Source organism: Clupea harengus, chromosome 2, assembly GCF_900700415.2.
Source record: "Clupea harengus chromosome 2, Ch_v2.0.2, whole genome shotgun sequence".
Taxonomy (NCBI): domain Eukaryota; kingdom Metazoa; phylum Chordata; class Actinopteri; order Clupeiformes; family Clupeidae; genus Clupea; species Clupea harengus.
In genome coordinates, this window is record NC_045153.1 from 15,118,495 (window position 1) to 15,137,528 (window position 19,034).

Genomic DNA, 19,034 nt, shown 5'->3' on the forward strand with positions numbered 1-19,034 from the left:
ACACACACACCACACACACACACACACACACACACACACACACACACACACACACACACACACACACACACACACACACACACACACACACACACACACACACACACACACACAGGGAAAACCTACTGCATCTTTCTCTGGGTTGCACACTTTGACCCACAGGATGTGGTCCAGCAGCCAGTCAATGGGTTTCTCCTTATAGAACATGAAGATGAACTCCACAATCAGATTTAAGTCAGGAGCCTGGAACATCTTACCTGCGTATAAGAAAGAGAGAGAGAAAGAAAGAGAGAGAGAAAGAAAGAACGAAAGAGAGAGAGAAAGAAAGAACGAAAGAGAGAGAGAAAGAAAGAGAGAGAGATGAAAAACATGAAAATGATACTGCTTAGGATTATCAACTCAATCATCAAGACTAATCAGCGGGAAAGCATCTTGGGTTGAATTTTATGAATTAGACCAACAATGTGACACAGAGCTACAAATACACAGGCACGCAGGAGGGGACTCCTGTGTAGCAACCCTTATTAAAGTTAATGAGGGCGCCTCGTCGAGGGAGCGTACCGATGAAGCCCAGCTGAGAGAACTCCAGGATCATCCAGTCCTCAGAAGCCAGCTGTAGGGCAAAGTTCTTCATGGTGGCAAAGTAGTTGGGCTTGGCTACTATGTCATCCTCTAGCTGAAGGTTAAAGGTCAGGAGAGGGGAGAGGCGTCAGAGAAACAAGCAAGAGATGACACACAAACACACACACACACACAAAGTTGATCATAACTGCATGCAACCACACAAACACACCTGCAATCCTGTCTCTATCAAATGTTAAAAACACAAACAAGGCATCTGCTGTGGTTCTGCCTATTGTTCTAGTTTTCTATGATGAGCCAGCCTACAAACAATGATGACAGGAGAGCAATACCTTTCCCCTCTCCTAAGAAAAGAAGGCTTGTATGGAGAAGACAAACAACAGGAGACACTCAATGGATTGATGCCAGAGAGAAATAAAAAATAAAAAGGGGGGAGGGAGAGACAATGAGAAGCATGAAATGAATCACACGTATGGAGGGAAAATGGTGATGATGGTAACTAATCAAGGGCTATTCTTTATCAATGAGTACATAATCATACATACATGACACACACAAGCACAGAGCAAGGACGGAAATATAATGATATCATGGATGCACTTTGCGTAGCACTGCTGGAATCATATACAACAAATGCCTAGCACAACTGATCGCCTTAAAAATGATACATTTGCACAACTGGCCGTGCTACCAGGTAGTCAACAGATTAAGTCTAGGTACAGTAGGCGCTTTCATCGTGAATTTGCAGAGGAAGACTTGATTTGACTTTCAAAAGCCTCATATAAAACATAGACGCATATTGAAAATTCTGTTCCCATGACAACCTGTATGAACGCACGGAATAGTGTGCGGGTGTTGCCTTTCTTTTAAATACACACTTCAGCATCAGGGACCATGTTGCCATGGAAACAACACACAGTCAGGAGCAGAATATACCCTCTTGTTAAAGAAACAAAAACACTGAGAGAACGAGTCAGAAAAACAGAGAGAGAGAGGGAGAGAGAAAGTTCTGGAAGAGTGAGTGTACTTCAGGCCAAACCAGGACCACATGGCAGGCAGGCATCCAGTAAAAGGAAGTTGCTTCACGCTTCATGCAGATGATGTACCTGCACGTAATAGACCCCTTTGTTTACAGCATACATCATGAGGAAGGAGTAGTCCAGGTTCTGTTTGGTCCGCCATCTGAGGAACAAAACAATCAGAGAACCAACTTGAAAACTGTAAGCCCACACAAAAGGACACAGAAGCATTTAGATAACCTTCCAGTATCAGTGATAGATTAATGAGTCCCCACGGGTGCAAGAGTAGACTGGGGGTTGGGAGCGTGTGGTGATTGTCAGTGCCACTTGGCTGCTGTGTTGTGAACAGAGGCACTGCTGCTGCTGTTGTTGTTGTTGCTGCTGCTGTCAACAGGCAGCTGGAACAGGCAGCAGGTGTGTAAGCGAGGCTGATGCAACCACAGCGACACAAACAGTACAAGCACAGGTGGCAAAAGAGAGTTGGGACTTCACATGCATGCAAATACACATGCATGCACACACACACACACACACACACACACACACACACACACACACACACACACACACACACACACACACACACACACACACACACACACACACACACACACACACACACACACACACACACACACACACACACACACATAATACCTGAAGTATGATGGCAAGGGCTGCACAGACACACCCATTCAACATTCAAAACAGAAGGCTAGGGAAGGTCAAATGGTAAGGAAAGCCCTGACTGTCAGGTGGAGCTTCAGTGTTGTCACTACCTGTGGGTAACTGCTAAAAGCACACCTGCACTGACATAATTGAGCACAATTAGGTGTGGCCCTCGGAGGGAGCAGAGGCCCATTGTCTCCCTAGAGATTGTTGCCACGTGCGTGTCTTGAGGAAAACCTGTGGCAGTCAGACCCCTATTTGCATTGCTTTCAGATTTACACCACCATATATAGAACAAATCTACAAACAACAAACAAACAAAACACTACAAACAAATCAATCAAGGTTTGGGCTGGTCAAGGACAAGCTGTAGACAGAGCCACCGGGCAGGGAGTGTGACCAAGCATGTAAAACGCATGTATCTGGGGGCCAAGCACCGAAGCTGCACTGGCACCCTGAGGGTTTCTACCTTTTCCTATTATAATACATTGAGGAAACTGTAATGTCAGATAGACAAGCTATCATTTCATGCAAATGGAACGTTGCCATTTAAACCATTTAAGGTTATTTAAAAGTGTTCTTGGCTAGCTAGCTAGTTAACTAGTATAGCAACTCGGCAACCATAGCAACCAGGAAACGTCATTTGCTGCATAACCTGAGGTTTAAATTCTCAAAATCAGCTCACCTAACTGAATATAATGAGCTGCGTTTATGCCACATACACACTCACAGAGCAACTCTCATCATACCACCACCACCACCACCACCACCACCACAGCAGGGGGTTGAGACAGACCCTGAATAAATATTCTCATCCTAACGAAACTGAGAAATAGCACAGATCACATAGCCCCCTCAATCTGATTATTTTCGGTCTGTCAGCCTAAACCTAAAGCTTCTGTCACAACACATATACAGAGCACCACATGTCAGCCAGTTCGACACCCACAGAAGCTTTCTAGGAGACACCCAGACACACACACACACACACACACACACACACACACATCAAAGGTTTTAGTGGCCAAACACTGATTTCTCAAGGGAGAGACTAAGGGAGACACATGTAGGTGAGGGAAAGCGAGAGAGCGGGAGAAAGAGGGAGAAAGAGACAGAGAGAGCGGGAGAGCGAAAGAGCACAGGGGGAAACAGAGAGCAGGGAATCAGAAGAAAGCAGACACAGAGAGAGAGGGAATTAACAGAGGAAGAGAGGATGAGAGAGGATGAAAGAGATTTAGTGGGAGGCCAAGCGAGTGGAGAGAAAGAGAGGGGGAGAGAAAGAGAGGGGGAGAAAGTGACGGCAGAGAAAAAGCCAGTGTGTCTTCATCTGAGGGATGGCAGGGGAGAAACAGAGGGCTTATCCAGATGATAGTCAGTCTGTGTGCAAGTGTGTGTGTGTGTGTGTGTGTGTGTGTGCATGCTTGTGTGTATAAGGAGGGAGGGCAACAGGGGGTTGGTAATCACGACCTTGAGCTCACTTTGGAAGTGCCTGCAGAATACTGAGTACTACATTTTTTTCCCCCTTTCTCTCGCAAGCAAAAGATTTTCTTTTTTGGTTTTTGCAGTTGACAAGGAAAAACACCCAGCACAACAACAGTTCCACAACACATTCTACATTTTTTTATGTCTTTGCATGCAATTTGCATTCCTTTGCATGCAAGGATCCATTTCCACATTTTAGTGCAGGTTACTACTCCTCAAATTCACGAGTCCCCTTGCTTGCTCGTAAAATCTGTGTGTCTGTGCGTGTCTGTGTCATCACCTGACTCTCTCCTTGGAGTCACCAAAGGTCTCCTTGAGGTTGTTGAAGTCGGGGTAGTAGCTGGCAGGAGGGGAGATGACCTCTAGAAGGCCTGAGTTCAACTCCGTTGCAAACCTGTGACAAGCCGGGACATTTGGGACCAATCAGGAGACAGATCAGATCTTAACAATTCAGTTTGCTATTAATAGGTGGGATCACGATGAGATGGAAAATGAGAACACAAAAGGGGAAGTGACATCACTCACTCTTTCTCGAGGCCGGTGACCACACTGTGTACATAATCGATGTCCATCTAAAGGAGGAAGAGAACAGAAGAACATACATTTATCAAGGGTACACACAAACATAACCAAACACACGCACACGCTCCACACACAAAACCAAGAGCCTATTCTGGTGTATCTGCACTGACTGTCTGATAAGGAATGTGATTCACAAGAAAATAAATAACATAACATAAAAATAACATAAACAAATAAAAACAAATAGGGGGATGAAAAAGTAGGCCTTCAGTCCCACGCTGGGCTGGGTGGCTGAATGGCCTTTTAACCATAAACTGGTTGGGAACCCTGGGAACCCAAGGCCAGAGTGAAGTTCTCCGGGTTGGGCTGCTTAGATGCGGTGAGGGCCGTTTCCACAACTCGAGCCGACCCTTGCCCTCTTACCCAGACAACCAAAGATTAACCAAGGGAAAAACATGAGCTGGCCAATCAGATACAAGGAAAGCATGCCAATGAAGTACACAGAAACAAGAAAACAGAATTAAACAGATCATACAGGAAATACGTGTGAAGGTTTTGTTCAGTCTTTTTTTAGCCCTTTTGGCATAAATTACAATTTTCATCTCTCTCTCCCACCCCCACCCCCCCTCATTCTCTGTATGTTCTCTTTCTCTTTTCCCTTACTCTCTCTCTCCATCTCAAAGAAGAGGCTGTACATATTTTCCTTTGGCCCACAGGCCAAAAGGGAACAACTGAGAGAATGAGGGCATAAGTGAGTAGATGAGAGTCTGAGTGAGGAGAGTGGAGGAGGAGGAGGAGGACGAGGGCAGAGGGAAAGCGAGATAAAAGGAGGATTAAAATGCATTTCTGGTCCTCGCTGCTCCGTGACCTTGGATTCCTGAGAAGCGTATAAAAGGAGTGGGCCCTCCAGGCTGAGCAAGTGAGCGAGGGGCCTGAACAGACCCCCCTCTGAGTGGGGAGAAGACGAACAAGGAGCCCCTGACCCACTTTCACCCTCCAACAGTGGAGCCAGGGCTCTCCAGTGTGGGTAATGTTAGTTTAACATACACTGCTGTGCAAAAGTTTTAGGCAGGTGTGAAAAAAGGCTGTAAACTAAGAATGCTTTGAAAAATATAAACAATAAATGTTTATTTTTATCAATTTACAAAATGCAAAGTCAGTGAACAAAAGAAACATTTAAATCAAATCAATATTTGGTGTCACAACCCTTTGCCTTCAAACTAGCATCAATTCGTATTGGTACACTTGCACAAAGACAGGGATTTTATATGATTATAGTGCGGTGTAGGATCAACCAATTATACCAGACAGGTGCTAATGATCATCAATTTCACATGTAGGTTGAAACACAGTCAGTAACTGAGACAGAAACAGCTGTGTAGGAGGCCTAAAACTGGGTGAGGAACAGCCACACTCTGCTACCAAGGTGAGGTTGTGGAAGACAGTTTCATGTCAAAGGTCATACATGGCAAGACTGAGCACAGCAACAAGACACAATGTAGTTATACTGCATCAGCAAGGTCTCTCCCAGACAAAGATTTCAAAGCAGACAGGGGTTTCCAGATGTGCTGTTCAAGCTCTTTTGAAGAAGCACAAAAAAACGGGCAACGTTGAGGATCGTAGACGCAGTGGTCGGCCAAGGAAACTTAATGCAGCTGATGAAAAGCACATCAAGCTTATTTCCCTTCGAAATCGGAAGATGTCAAGCAGTGTCATCAGCTCAGACCTGGCAGAAACCAGTGGTACCCAGGTACACACATCTACTGTCCGGAGAAGTCTGGCCAGAAGTGGTCTTCATGGAAGAGTTGCAGCCAAAAAGCTCTACCCTGACATGGAAACAAGGCCAAGTGACTCAACTAAGCACGAAAACATAGAAACTGGGATACAGAAACATGGCAGCAGGTGCTCTGGACTGATGAGTCAAAATTAGAAATATTTGGCTGTAGAAGAAGGCGGTACAATAATGAGTATCTGCAGGCAACAGTGAAGCATGGTGGAGGTTCCTTGCAAGTTTGGGGCTGCATTTCTGCAAGTGGAGTTGGAAATTTGGTCAGGATTAATGGTGTCCTCAATGCTGAGAAATACAGGCAGATACTTATCCATCATGCAATACCATCAGGGAGGCGTATGATTGGCACCAAATGTATTCTGCAGCAGTACAACAACCCCAAACATACAGCCAATGTCATTAAGAACTATCTTCAGCGTAAAGAAGAACAGAAAGTCCTGGAAGTGATGGTATGGCCCCCACAGACCCCTGATCTCAACATCATCGAGTCTGTCTGGGATTACATGAAGAGACAGAAGGATTTGAGGAAGCCTATATCCACAGAAGATCTGTGGTTAGTTCTCCAAGATGTTTGGAACAACTTACCAGCAGAGTTCCTTCAAAAACTAGTGCAAGTGTATCTGGAAGAATTGATGCTATTTTGAAGTGAAAGGGTGGTCACACCAAATATTGATTTAATTTAGATTTCTCTTCTTTTCATTCACTGCATTTTGTTAATTGATGAAGAATTGATGAAAATAAACTGTTAACACTTCCATTTTTGAAAGCATTCTTAGTTTAGAGCATTTTTTCACACCTGCCTAAAACTTTTGCACAGTACTGTATGTTTGACACTCTCTCTGTTTGACACGCATGTGTGTGTGTGTGTGTTAGAGAGAGCGAGATATTGAGAGCAAAACTGAGATTGAGAAAGCAAGGGCACGCATGCCTGTGTATCATTTGCAAAGCGTGGCTCAAATATTTATTCAGCTTCAACAGAAAAGGCTTGAAGCTTTGTAGACTGCTTAAGGTGGTAAACACACACACACACACACACTCACAGCAAATAATCTCATTCGCACACCACACACACACACACACACACACACACACACACACACACACACACACACACACACACAGCCTTAATTACCCATCACTCACCTCTCCCACGAAGACAATGATGACACAGTCCAGCTTCTCCTCGGGCGACAACTTGTCCACCAGCGAGCGCAGGGTCTCTGCCAGGTACGACTTCACCTTCCTCTTCACCGTGGGAATCCCCATCACCATGGACACTGGACACCCAGAGAGGTAAGAACACACGCAATCAACCCACTGTCTTTAAAAACAACTCCTCCGCCTATTAAAAAACGCTGACACAAAAACAAAGACTGGGACCACCTGAGACCCGCACGTCCAGCTGCTTTGTCTGGGCCTGTAAACGAGTGTCATGTGGTCTCATGTGGTCATAAAGAGGCATTCAGACAGGTGGCCCCAGAGGAGCAGGTGGAGGGTAAACAGAGTCAGAGAGACACAATGAGGCAAAGGCTCGAACTGCGCCAACAGAGACGGCCGATAAGACTTGCTTAAAGACGAGACAAAGTCAGGAGAAAGGAGAGAGGAGGAAAGTGAGAAAAAGGAAGGGAAAGTGATGGCACATTTCTACTGTGGGGTAACCCCCCCCCCCCGGTCCAGCCTCAAACAACCTCACTTCGGTCCTGGAGTGGGGCAGGGTAATGGAAATGACTTTGCTTGTATATGTAAAAAAGAACTATCACTGCTTCCAACAATTTCATGGCAAGACATGTTTAAATGTCATTTTAATTTCTTTTTAGTTTAGTCGTGTGACCACTGCTAAGTGCTATTTAGAGGTTTCTAGAGTTGCTGTTTCTGAATGTCCCCGGTATTACAACTCCTAATGGAAATAGAAGGCCGAGGCTATTCACCACTGCTGAAGACCAAGGCTATTCACCACTGCTGAAGACCGAGGCTATTCACCAATGCTGAGCGCCGAGGCTATACACCAGTGCTGAGGACCGAGGCTATTCACCACTGCTGAAGACCGAGGAAAAGCCTTGGGCTGGCCCCAGAGAGGGGCAAGGCTGTATCCTTACAGCGGGTCAGCTAAGGATAGGCTTCCTCCCCACACAAAATATCAGCCCATCTCTCCCACTGAGAGTCCATGGAGCCAGAGATCCCTTTTCCTCAAGGGTTGGGGTGTGTGTGTCTGTGTCCAAGACATGCTTCTTTTTTTCCACACACACACACACACACACACACACATTTCCTCATTTGTCTTGTTTACATCACACACAACAAAAGCTGGCAGTAGAGCCTGCAGAGGGTGGTGAAGACAGCGGAGCGTATCATCGGTGGCCATCTCCCTTCCGTGCAGGGCATCTACAACAATAGATGCCTGAGAAAAGCACGGAACATTGTCAAGGACCACAGCCACCCAGGCTATGGACTATTCACACTGCTGCTGTCTGGTAGACGCTACCGAAGCATCCGAGCACGGACTACCAGACTCACAAACAGTTTTTACCCCCAGGCTGTATGGTTTCTTAATCAGCAACACTGGACAGTCGCCATCACCTTGTACTTCACACTCATACAAATATTCCCCACCCTGGAAACTGCCCTTCTTGTATTTCAAACTGTTGTTACTTGTTATAGTGTTATATGTTATTTTTGGTATATGTTATTTTTGTTACCTGTTGTATGCCGTCTACTGCGTAGATGTTGGCTGCCAAGTCGTAAGAATTTCGCTGCGCTGAAGCAATTTGGTGTATGCGATAATAAACACTTTGACTTTGGCACCCACAATTAGTGAAGCAGGCCCTGAGGAGATATACATCACGTTTTTAGGTCACGGTACGGTTTTGGTATCTTTATTTTTAAGAATAATTTTAACAAGTAAGACTTTCTATTCAGAAAAATGCCAGCATGACTAATAAGGCCAGGTTTCTGTCTTTACTACAGTGAGGTAGCTTTCACTTGCTCTGGAGGTCCAACTATCAGTGGAGAGAGCTAGCTAGGGTGTCTGAGTCAATTCATTTTCTCTCTGTTTTCCCTTTTTCATTTTCTCTTTCTCTCTAATGTTTTACAGAGCTTCACTGCTGATGTGTGTGTGAGGGGACATTGTAAAACGGTGCATTTTTCCATCAGGTGACATAAACCAACGTCAGTAACTACTGAATAGGGCTGCAAATCTTTGACTATAAATACTCCAACTGCTTTCATTATTACCTCCGCCAAGGTTTTAGGTGCAGTTTGTTTGTTAGTTAGTTAGTTTGTCTGTCTGTAAGCAGGATTACACAAAAAGGTGTAGCATGAGCTATGGAATAACCCATTACATTTCAGAGCGGGTCCGACTCATGGTGCGCCTCCACAAATTTAGTTTCACTTTCCCTTCTAGTTTCTTTGATTTGTTTTTTTTAAACCGGTCACACATTATTGTTGGAAGGCAACAGTGAAAGATTTTTTTTTTCGCTAACGAGGGCGGGAATCCCGTTTGTACTTCAGGTTCTGGAAAGGGCTTTCATCACTTAAGCAGAACTGTGTATATGAATACATGTGGAGTTTGTAAGCTTGCTTTACATTTACATTTACATTTCATTTAGTCATTTAGCAGACGCTTTTATCCAAAGCGACTTACATATGTGCGACTTACAATGTATACACATTTTACATTTACACTGATGGCACACTGCACATCAGGAGCAATTAGGGGTTCAGTGCCTTGCTCAAGGACACTTCGACAGGGAATCGAACTAGCAACCTTCTGATTACTAAACGACTTCTTTACCTCCTGTACCACTGTACCACACATGTGGGTGTGGGTTTGTGTGTGTTTGGAGGTAGGAGGTTGAGAGGGTGTTTTTGTGTGTGAAAGAGCCAAGTGGAAACATGGTCATGCCTGAGCAATGATCCCAAACTTACAAAATGTCTTCAAATTTCCACCTCCCACACACAGAGAGAGAGAGAGAGAGAGAGTGAGCTAAGTAGGCTGAAGGATGAAAGGATCGTGGAAAGGGAATAAAAGAAAAAGTCTGAACCACCCCAATCCCTCTCTTCTCTCTTTTCCATAAAGACAGGAGAGTGTGTGACCTGCAGGCCTTCTGATAGTATGATATGAGAGAGAAAGAAATCGAGGTGAGAGATGTGAGAGAATCTTAACAGCCTCCAGCTCCCAATACTCTCATCTCTCCACCTCACAGCAGAGGGAAGTGCTGGGAAAGGTGCTCAGGAGATGGGACACAAAGTCTTTCAGCTTCACAGAAGATATATAATGAGTGAGAGAACAAGTGAAGAGAGAGAACATTCACAGCTTGGGACTCCAAAGAGCCATGCTTACTGAGTTGAAGCAGACACACACAGAGACAAATAGTGCACACTTTAAAATTGCCATCTCTCCTGGTTGTACTGTGTGCACAGCGGTGTTCTTTTCCATCTTTTCGGTGTCTGCTTCACATCTCATCTCTCATCCCTCAGGCTGTGAAGGTGTGTGTGTGTGTGTGTGTGTGCGTAAATGTGTAAGTACGTGTATGTGTGTGCGTGCGTGCATGTGTGTGCATGCGTCGGGGCACACATTTTCCCGAGAGCGTGTGGGTGCGTAGCGTCGCGTCTTGCCCTGAGGACGTGGGATTCTGTGTCTCAGGGGTGCTGGACGAAAGCAGATGTCCCAATTTTGAGAATCTAAAAATAGCCCCCCCATCCACCACACCTCCCTCCTCAGACGCGAGCCAATAAAGGATCCCTCGCATCTCGATGCCACATGACTGACGCAGCTGCGGAGGAGACACGACCCTGCGAGGAGGCTCTGCCACAGCTCGCTGGAGATCAAAGGCATCGAATACATGAGCGCCCTTCGCTGAGAGGAGATCTACAGCAGCACCGATACAACACAGTGCGTTACCAGCTATATATAACCCTCTCTGGGGTAGTTCTTGGGAGGAGAAAACAACATTCCATTACTAAGAAATCGCATGTGTGTGTTGTTATTCACATGTGGATTGGATGTCAGTGGCGCAAGGGGCCACTGTTCCACCGCCAATAAACACACACAAGAATAGGTCCCGCAACAATTGAGGGCTTTCTAGAGAGTAGGCCAATGGGGTAAAGGGATACATGCAATCCTGTCATGCTGGGAACATTCTTGCCATCATCTAGACATTTCATCCACGCCCCTTTGCCTTTGTCTTCTGAGGAGCAATCACCTGCCATATATGCTTACCTCCAGGATGTGGGCTGGTGGGATGGCCGTTGGGGTGACACAAAGGGGAATTCTGTGACGCACACAGAAGAGTGCTGGTGTTCCCTGCCCCCAGCTCTGTTATTCTTTTTGCCTCCTGAATGCTCCCACCCCTCTCACACACACACACACACACACACACACACCACCCTGTCCTGGAGGGGGTTTAATCCTCTTAGGTGAACCCGATCTTGCAGCCTGTGGTATGCAGTGAGAGAGGGGGGACAGACAATAGGCTGTGGAGCCCCAGACCCAGACAAACATGCCTGCCCCCCCCGCTCTAACACAGCTAAGCGTGAAGCGGGCTGACCCTGAGTCTGGTCCTGCCTGCACACCCAATGAACAAGGATAAGAATCTACCAATGCACCAGGATAGAAGATGCTATGAGTAATACAGGCAGTACTACAGCTCAACTTGTAAAGCGAGATGCTAGCTGCAGTAAATAATAATGACAGTAAATGATACTGATCGAAGTCTGCCTGGTAGTCTGAATATGGGTGTTTATCCCACTATCTGTGAACTAATCTGTGCCTGTCTGTGTGTGAGTCTGGCTGTAGATAATTGACTCTCTGCATGCTTGTTAGTCTACCTGTGTGTGAGGCAAACAAGAACCTGTGTGACATGACACTCCTTCCCTCCTTGAGGGAATGACAAGGCTATAATTGGGCGGTCTCTCTTTGTGTGGTCACCCTGTTTTTGTTACTCATTATATTCTCAGTATCTACCTTGTGCTAGACTAAGGAGGCTGACAAAACCACAAAGCTAAGTCTTCAATGAGGTCTGATGTGTACTGTGTGGAGGGGACGGGAAAAAACCTGATCACACCATCTGGTAATCTGTGAACTGTGCCACTCTTGGCAGGCGAAAGTAGTCAAAAACAAGGACAGTTCTATTGGGAACGTGGAAAAAAATCCTTTGTGCAGCACTGGTACATCAGCACTGGTACATGATGACCTGCCAACTCAACTCAGTTTATGATCATACTTATGAATGTGTACAGTGAGTAGAGAGAGCAGTGGCGAGTGAATGAGAGAGTGTGAGGCGGACAGTGAAAGACAACAACTTTTTTTGGGGGGGGGGTCTTGAGAGAAACTCACCTCCCGTGCGTCCCTGGCCCACCTGGACAGCAGGGTGCAGGCTGCCCTCATTGTTGAGCAGGTGGGGCATGTGGTGGTAGATGTTTGGCACCTGCAGAGGTTTCCTGTTGGACAGCTCCTTAAGCAGCTTCTGAGTCTCATCTAGAGGGGCAGGCAATTTCACTATAACAAAACACCTCTATCAAAGCACCCCTGCCATCACATCACAACATACATGGCAGGGCCACTCTGCATCACCTGCACATTCAATAAGCAGGGGCAGGTTTGGTGGATGCAATCCTAACTGAATTTACTGCCACATATAAAAGGTTATGTGAGGGTCTAAATGTGTTACTCAGTTCACCAGTTCACCAGTAAACCAGTGTGTGTGTGTGTGTGTGTGTGTGTGTGTGTGTGCATTGCATGTTAAGATATGTATGTGTGTGAGCATGAACACGCGTGTGTGGTGTGTCTGTGTGTCTGTGCAAACCTGAGAAGTTGGCGAGGGCGTCCTTACTGCCATTGGTCTCAGCGATGGCGCGTCTGAACTGCTCCAGAATGTTGTTGAGCTCGGAGGAGCGCTGCAGGGTGCGCTGCTCCGCCACACGCAGCCGCTCCCGCAGAGCATGGAACTCCCGCTGGTACGCCACTAACTTCTCTGATCAGAGCGAAGCAGACGGGGGTAAAGGAAGGAGGGGGGTAGATAGAGAGGAGAGAGAGAGAGAGAGAGAGACACATTTTATTTTCCCTTCAATTTCTTCCTCCATTTTGTTTTTTGGATAGCAGTTGGTGAGCAAGATTTTAAAAGGTCAATCTTCGTCTCTTAATTAGTTTCCCTGTGCTGCCCTACACTCCTCTATGGGCTGCTAAACCCCCCTCTCAGTGGAGCGGCGGCTACATATCAGTTAGCATCATCTCCTGACTCGCCAACATGCCCTGAGCCCTTCACTGTGGGCACCTCTCCAACACGCAACGCAGGAATGCAGCAACAACATTACTCCTACTTGTACTCCAACAGGAGTTTTCCTGGGGCAGTGGCTTTATTTTAAGGTCTTACGTTTTTTGGCTATGCTAGATATGCCAGCATGACTGTTTCATCGCAGGAACCTGCATGGACAGCAATTTATTTTAAGACAACTCCAATTCCAATACGGGCACACAGCTCATACACCTGGTCATCTTGTTTACACCCAGAGAAAACTTGTTAGGTGAGAAATGTAAACAGAGGGAGTTAACAACAAGGAATAGAAGAGAAACAAGGAAAGAAAGAGAAAAACGACAAAAGTCTGGGTTTGGACATGTCCTAGTGAACGGGATACCTTCTGCTTTTAAAGATTAGGTTTGAGGGGATAAAAAAATAAAACACTTGCGCATTTCGGAGAATAGTGTGTGGGTGTTCAAGTGTGTCTGTGTGTGGTAGAAAGAGTGAAGACAGAAACACGAAGAGTGGGGAAGAGAGATAGAGTGTGTAAGAGACAGCGAGAGAACAAGAACATTTGAATACATTTACATTTACATTTAGTCATTTAGCAGACGCTTGTATCCAAAGCGACTTACATATGTGCGACTTACAATGTATACACATTTTACATTTTACATTTACACTGATGGCACACTGCACATCAGGAGCAATTAGGGGTTCAGTGTCTTGCTCAAGGACGCTTCGACAGGGAATCGAACTAGCAACCTTCTGATTACTAAACGACTTCTCTACCACTGTACCACTGTCGCCCCTGAATACTGAATACTGTGAGTAGGTGGGCAAATCCAGCAAAGACAAGGTGAAATTCTTTGGCTTTTACTCGGTAAAGGCTGACATGTTCGAAGGGGCAGGCTGACTACTTTGTGATTTATTGGGTGACATTTGGAGAGGTATTTGGTCCTGTGCTCCACAAACAGCACTGGTATTCACCGCTCCTCTGAACTCCATCAGTCTGCTTCAATCCAGCTCCGTCTCTTTGGAATGATCAACAAAAACTCATTCATGCCCTGTTCAGCACTTCAAACAAAGGAACTAAACTGGTCATACCTTCACGTAAAGTTCACAAATCAAGGAAAAGGCCATAAATATGTGCACCGTCTCTTTCTCTTATCCTATTTATACCAACGCTTCGACAAGGGTTCAACCCACGTTGATTTTATGTCTTAAAGCAGTGGTCCCCAACCACCGGGCCGCGGCCCGGTACCGGTCCGTGAGGCATTTCCTACCGGGGCGCAAAGAAAGAATAAATAATTTATATAATTTCCGTTGTATTAATTATTAGAGTCTGAAAGGTGTTTTATTTTGAAAAACGACCGGATTTTCCCCGACGTAACATTCGCCTGTGCTTCCTGACACGTCAACATTACGATGCGTCTTAGAATTGTTAATTGCAAACGTTAATGATTAAAATATTCTCATATTTATTTTATTTTTATAATTATTTAAATCCGAGGATGTCTGTAGAATTGACGTGAACGCAATCACCAACAGTTTCTCACAAATTAAGCCCTTAAGAACAATCTGGCTGATTCACCACTGCTATTTAGCGTTCTTAAATTCTGGTCCAAGTTAAAAACGAATCCCAGATGAGAAAACTTTCATGAATGCCAGAATTGTCCCTGCAGTTACTTTTATACATGGAAGCGTAGGTGCAACTCGTGCAGCCCTTTGCATTTCGCCACGGAGGGAGCTTTCACTAAACAGTCATAGGTCCCCGACCTTTTTTTCCCTCCGTCTCTGACATCGCGGCCCCGGGAGAGTGTCCGCGCCCCCCACTTTGAGAACCACTGCTTTTATAGGATAAAGTACAAGTCAGTACAATGGTGAGTTGTATTTTTCATGCACTTAACATTCGTTTTCATGCCGGTCGCTTTATTTTATTTTTTCTGTATTTATCTGCCGGTCCGTGAAAATAATGCCTACATTAAACCAGTCCGTGGTGCAAAAAAGGTTGGGGACCCCTGTCTTAAAGGGTTAACCCATGTTATCAACTCCGCTTCGGACCAGGCTAGATTTCAATGTGAAAGGCACAACCCAGTTTGCCAACAGACAGGGAGGGACAATTTAATCTCACTGGTTGCAAATGGGGGTCTTGACACAATAGTCAGATAAACAAAGGTGCCCTGAACCCTTCACTGTGGGCACCTCTCCAACACGCAACGCAGGAATGCAGCAACCACATGCCTCCTCACACAACAACAGGAGCTTTCTTGGGGCAGTGGCTTTATTTTAAGGTCTTACGTTGTTTTTGGCTATGCTAGATATGCCAGCATGACTGTTTCATCGCAGGAATCTGCATGGACAGCAATTTATTTTGAGACAACTCCAATTCCAATACGGGCACACAGCTCATACACCTGGTCATCTGGTTTACACCCAGAGAAAACTTGTTAGGTGAGAAATGTAAACAGAGGGAGTTAACAACAAGGAATAGAAGAGAAACAAGGAAAGAAAGAGAAAGAATAACAGAATAATAATAAAAGTCTGGGTTTGGACATGTCCTAGTGAACGGGATACCTTCTGCTTTTAAAGATTAGGTTTGAGGGGATAAAAAAAAAAAAAAAAACACTTGCGCATTTCGGAGAATAGTGTGTGGGTGTGTGTGGGAGAAAGAGTGAAGACAGAAACACGAAGAGTGGGGAAGAGAGATAGAGTGTGTAAGAGACAGCGAGAGAACGAGAACATTTGAATACTGTGAGTAGGTGGGCAAATCCAGCAAAGACACAGTGAAATTCTTTGGCTTTTACTCGGTAAAGGCTGACTACTTTGTGATTTATTGGGTGACATTTGGAGAGGTATTTGGTCCTGTGCTCCACAAACAGCACTGGTATTCACCGCTCCTCTGAACTCCATCAGTCTGCTTCACTCCAGCTCCGTCTCTTTGGAATGATCAACAAAAACTCATTCATGCCCTGTTCAGCACTTCAAACAAAGGAACTAAACTGTTCATACCTTCACGTAAAGTTCACAAACCAAGGAAAAGGCCATAAAATATGTGCACCTTCTATTTCTCTTATCCTATTTATACCAACGCTTCGACCAGGGTTCAACCCACGTTGATTTTATGTCTTAAAAGGGTTAACCCACGTTATCAACTCTGCTTCGGACCAGGGTACATTTCAATGTGAAAGGCACAACCCAGTTTGCCAACAGCCAGGGAGGGACAAATTAATCTCACTGGTTGCAAATGGGGGTCTTGACAAGATTGTCAGATAAACAAAAAGGTGGGATGTCAACAGAAATGTTTTCAAATATATTGGTGGTGAACAACGATCAATGTGGATATCTAGCAAGATTCTGAAGTACTGGAGCGCCTGGCCGTATGTGTTGAGGTAGAGCTCAAGAGGCCGTGACGGTGAGAGACAGCATTGTCTACAGAAACCTAACAAAGCTGCTAAATAAGAACGGCATCTGCAGTTCACAAAAATATTGTAAATATTGCAAAAAGACACGTTGTTTAAAGTTACTAATAATCTGGGTCATCCGGTATAAATGTTACCGTAATGGGTCATGAAAATTAGCTCCATTGTAGGATGTCCACAATCCTCATACTTCGCTCGAACTGAATCTGTCGCAGTTGATTGAACTGGAAATTGGTCTTTAGTGCATTTCGAGTCAAATATACTTTAGCCTATAAATGCAAATGGAGAGATGGGTGTGCAGATTGAGTTAAACTTGTCAGCAGGTGCAAGAGACAAACCAAAACAATTGTGTGAAACAAAGTCAAAGCACACTGTTTTTCTGCAATTACAAAAAATAGTGAGACTGCTTCATTTCTGTTAATGAAACATGGAACCAAAACCAAAACTGTGTGGTGAATTTATATATTTATGTCTCTTCTTAAACATAGTTTGTTCTCTCTGGACATAAAATGTCTTTAGTTGTATTTCTGTGGATGAATGTGTTGATGCAAAACACAGAATCTGATCTTGAAAAAGAAATCCATGTAAAATAGGCTACCCATAATTCACTAGACCACTGTAGTGACGTTGGCTGAAATGGTGTCACAGCTGAGAATGGCAGAGTTGGCCATCTCTCCACAGCACACGGCCACGCTCGGTTGCATGACGTGGTTTTCAACTTGAACGGCTTCAGTGGTCCACGAATCTCACAAGCTGCAATTACCTCTGGCATCATCTTGAAGTCAACATCATTCCTTTTCATCAAACAATGCCACTGTCCTTTCAACCGCCCAAAGGCATTCTCAACCACCATCCTAGCCGAACTGAGGGTGTGGGTATAATAAGACTGTGCAGCTGAGAGTTGATGGTGCGGGGTGAATCCTTTCATAAGCCACGGCTTGAGGGGGTATGCTGCATCACGCTTCGTCAGCAATTTCATTACATCATCCTCTGGCAACGATTCCAATTACAGACAATAACTGATGGATGTCTACACGATCAACGATGTTCATGACGATTGTTTTTGCTGTGCTGTTGGCTCTATGCAGGAAGTAGATAATGTAGATAACAACTCCACAGAAAATGACGTTTAAGTCCCCGCCCATTGCCAGATGGTGAGTTCATTACAATGCACCTCCTCTGGGTTGTTCCCCAGGTCCTTTCTGAATCGTCATGGCGGGATTAAGTGGCTTGGTTTGAATTGACAAAATAAGAGTTGAACATTAGTTAAATAATCAACGGTCCGGTCCCTGGTCATTGGTTTGAAAGAGGTATGTCTCTCTCTCTCTCTCTCTCTCTCTCTCTCTCTCTCACACACACCGGTGTTGAAGGTCATTGTGAACTCTACAGAGTGAAACACAGGTATGGGTAAAAGCCCCTAGGTTCACACTATTTATCTTACACTATGACTGTACACAAAACGGGTGTGTCAGGGTAACAGGAGGCAAGCTAGCTCGCTACATGTTTACAGTAAAGGACACAGGACACACACCAGCCAGTAGAGAACAGGGACAGATATTAACAGGAAGCCAGAGACAGATGGAAACATATAGGCCTTCATAAATACACCACAAACACACACACACACACACACACACACACACACACACACACACACACACACACACACACACACACACACACACACACACACACACACACACACACACACACACACACACACACACACACACACACACACACACACCCGGCAGCAACAAGGAGTGCTTGAGGACAGGCATGTTGCTCCAGCTGCAGAGCCTCGGGCCTAAGCGCCTGTTGAGCATTGCAGGATGATGTGTGTATACAGATGTATGTGTGTGTGTGCGTGTGTGTGTGTGCGGGCAGGCAATGTTATTTAGTGCAGCAGCTGCTGCTGTCCTCCTAAAGGCACTGCTACTAAACCACATGGGATTAGAAGAGGTGGCTTTCACACACATGCCCAACACACACACAAACATACACACAGACACACGCACGCACGCACACACACACACACACACACACACACGGAGAGAGACAGTGATTGTCTCAAATTTTACATACATATGCTTTTACATAAACAGGAAAAAAAAAACATTGAGCACCACTGAAATTCCTGCATGAAGCTTAGCTGCAGCCAAAGGATAAAACACAGACACACAGAGAGAGAGACCCTTATACCTCATTCACACTGAAATCCATTTATTCATCGCCATTTAACTGTTTGGATGTCGTGTGGGAATTGCAGTAAAACTGTCACTCTATCCCCTGGCCTCCTAGTAGCACTAACAGT

General features: G+C 45.2%; 1 protein-coding gene across 1 annotated transcript in view; it reads right to left on the reverse strand.

Moving 5' to 3' along the window:
• mgat4a (alpha-1,3-mannosyl-glycoprotein 4-beta-N-acetylglucosaminyltransferase A) overlaps nucleotides 1–19,034 on the reverse strand; it is a 39,861-nt gene that overhangs the window by 7,151 nt on the left and 13,676 nt on the right. Inside the window, exons 3-10 of the mRNA XM_012837231.3 lie at nucleotides 12,867–13,034; nucleotides 12,398–12,538; nucleotides 7,207–7,340; nucleotides 4,278–4,324; nucleotides 4,033–4,146; nucleotides 1,689–1,764; nucleotides 562–676; nucleotides 127–257 (exon numbers count right to left, since the gene is read on the reverse strand). Coding sequence (XP_012692685.1) covers nucleotides 127–257; nucleotides 562–676; nucleotides 1,689–1,764; nucleotides 4,033–4,146; nucleotides 4,278–4,324; nucleotides 7,207–7,340; nucleotides 12,398–12,538; nucleotides 12,867–13,034 — 926 coding nt within the window. The remainder of the gene's footprint in view (nucleotides 1–126; nucleotides 258–561; nucleotides 677–1,688; nucleotides 1,765–4,032; nucleotides 4,147–4,277; nucleotides 4,325–7,206; nucleotides 7,341–12,397; nucleotides 12,539–12,866; nucleotides 13,035–19,034) is intronic.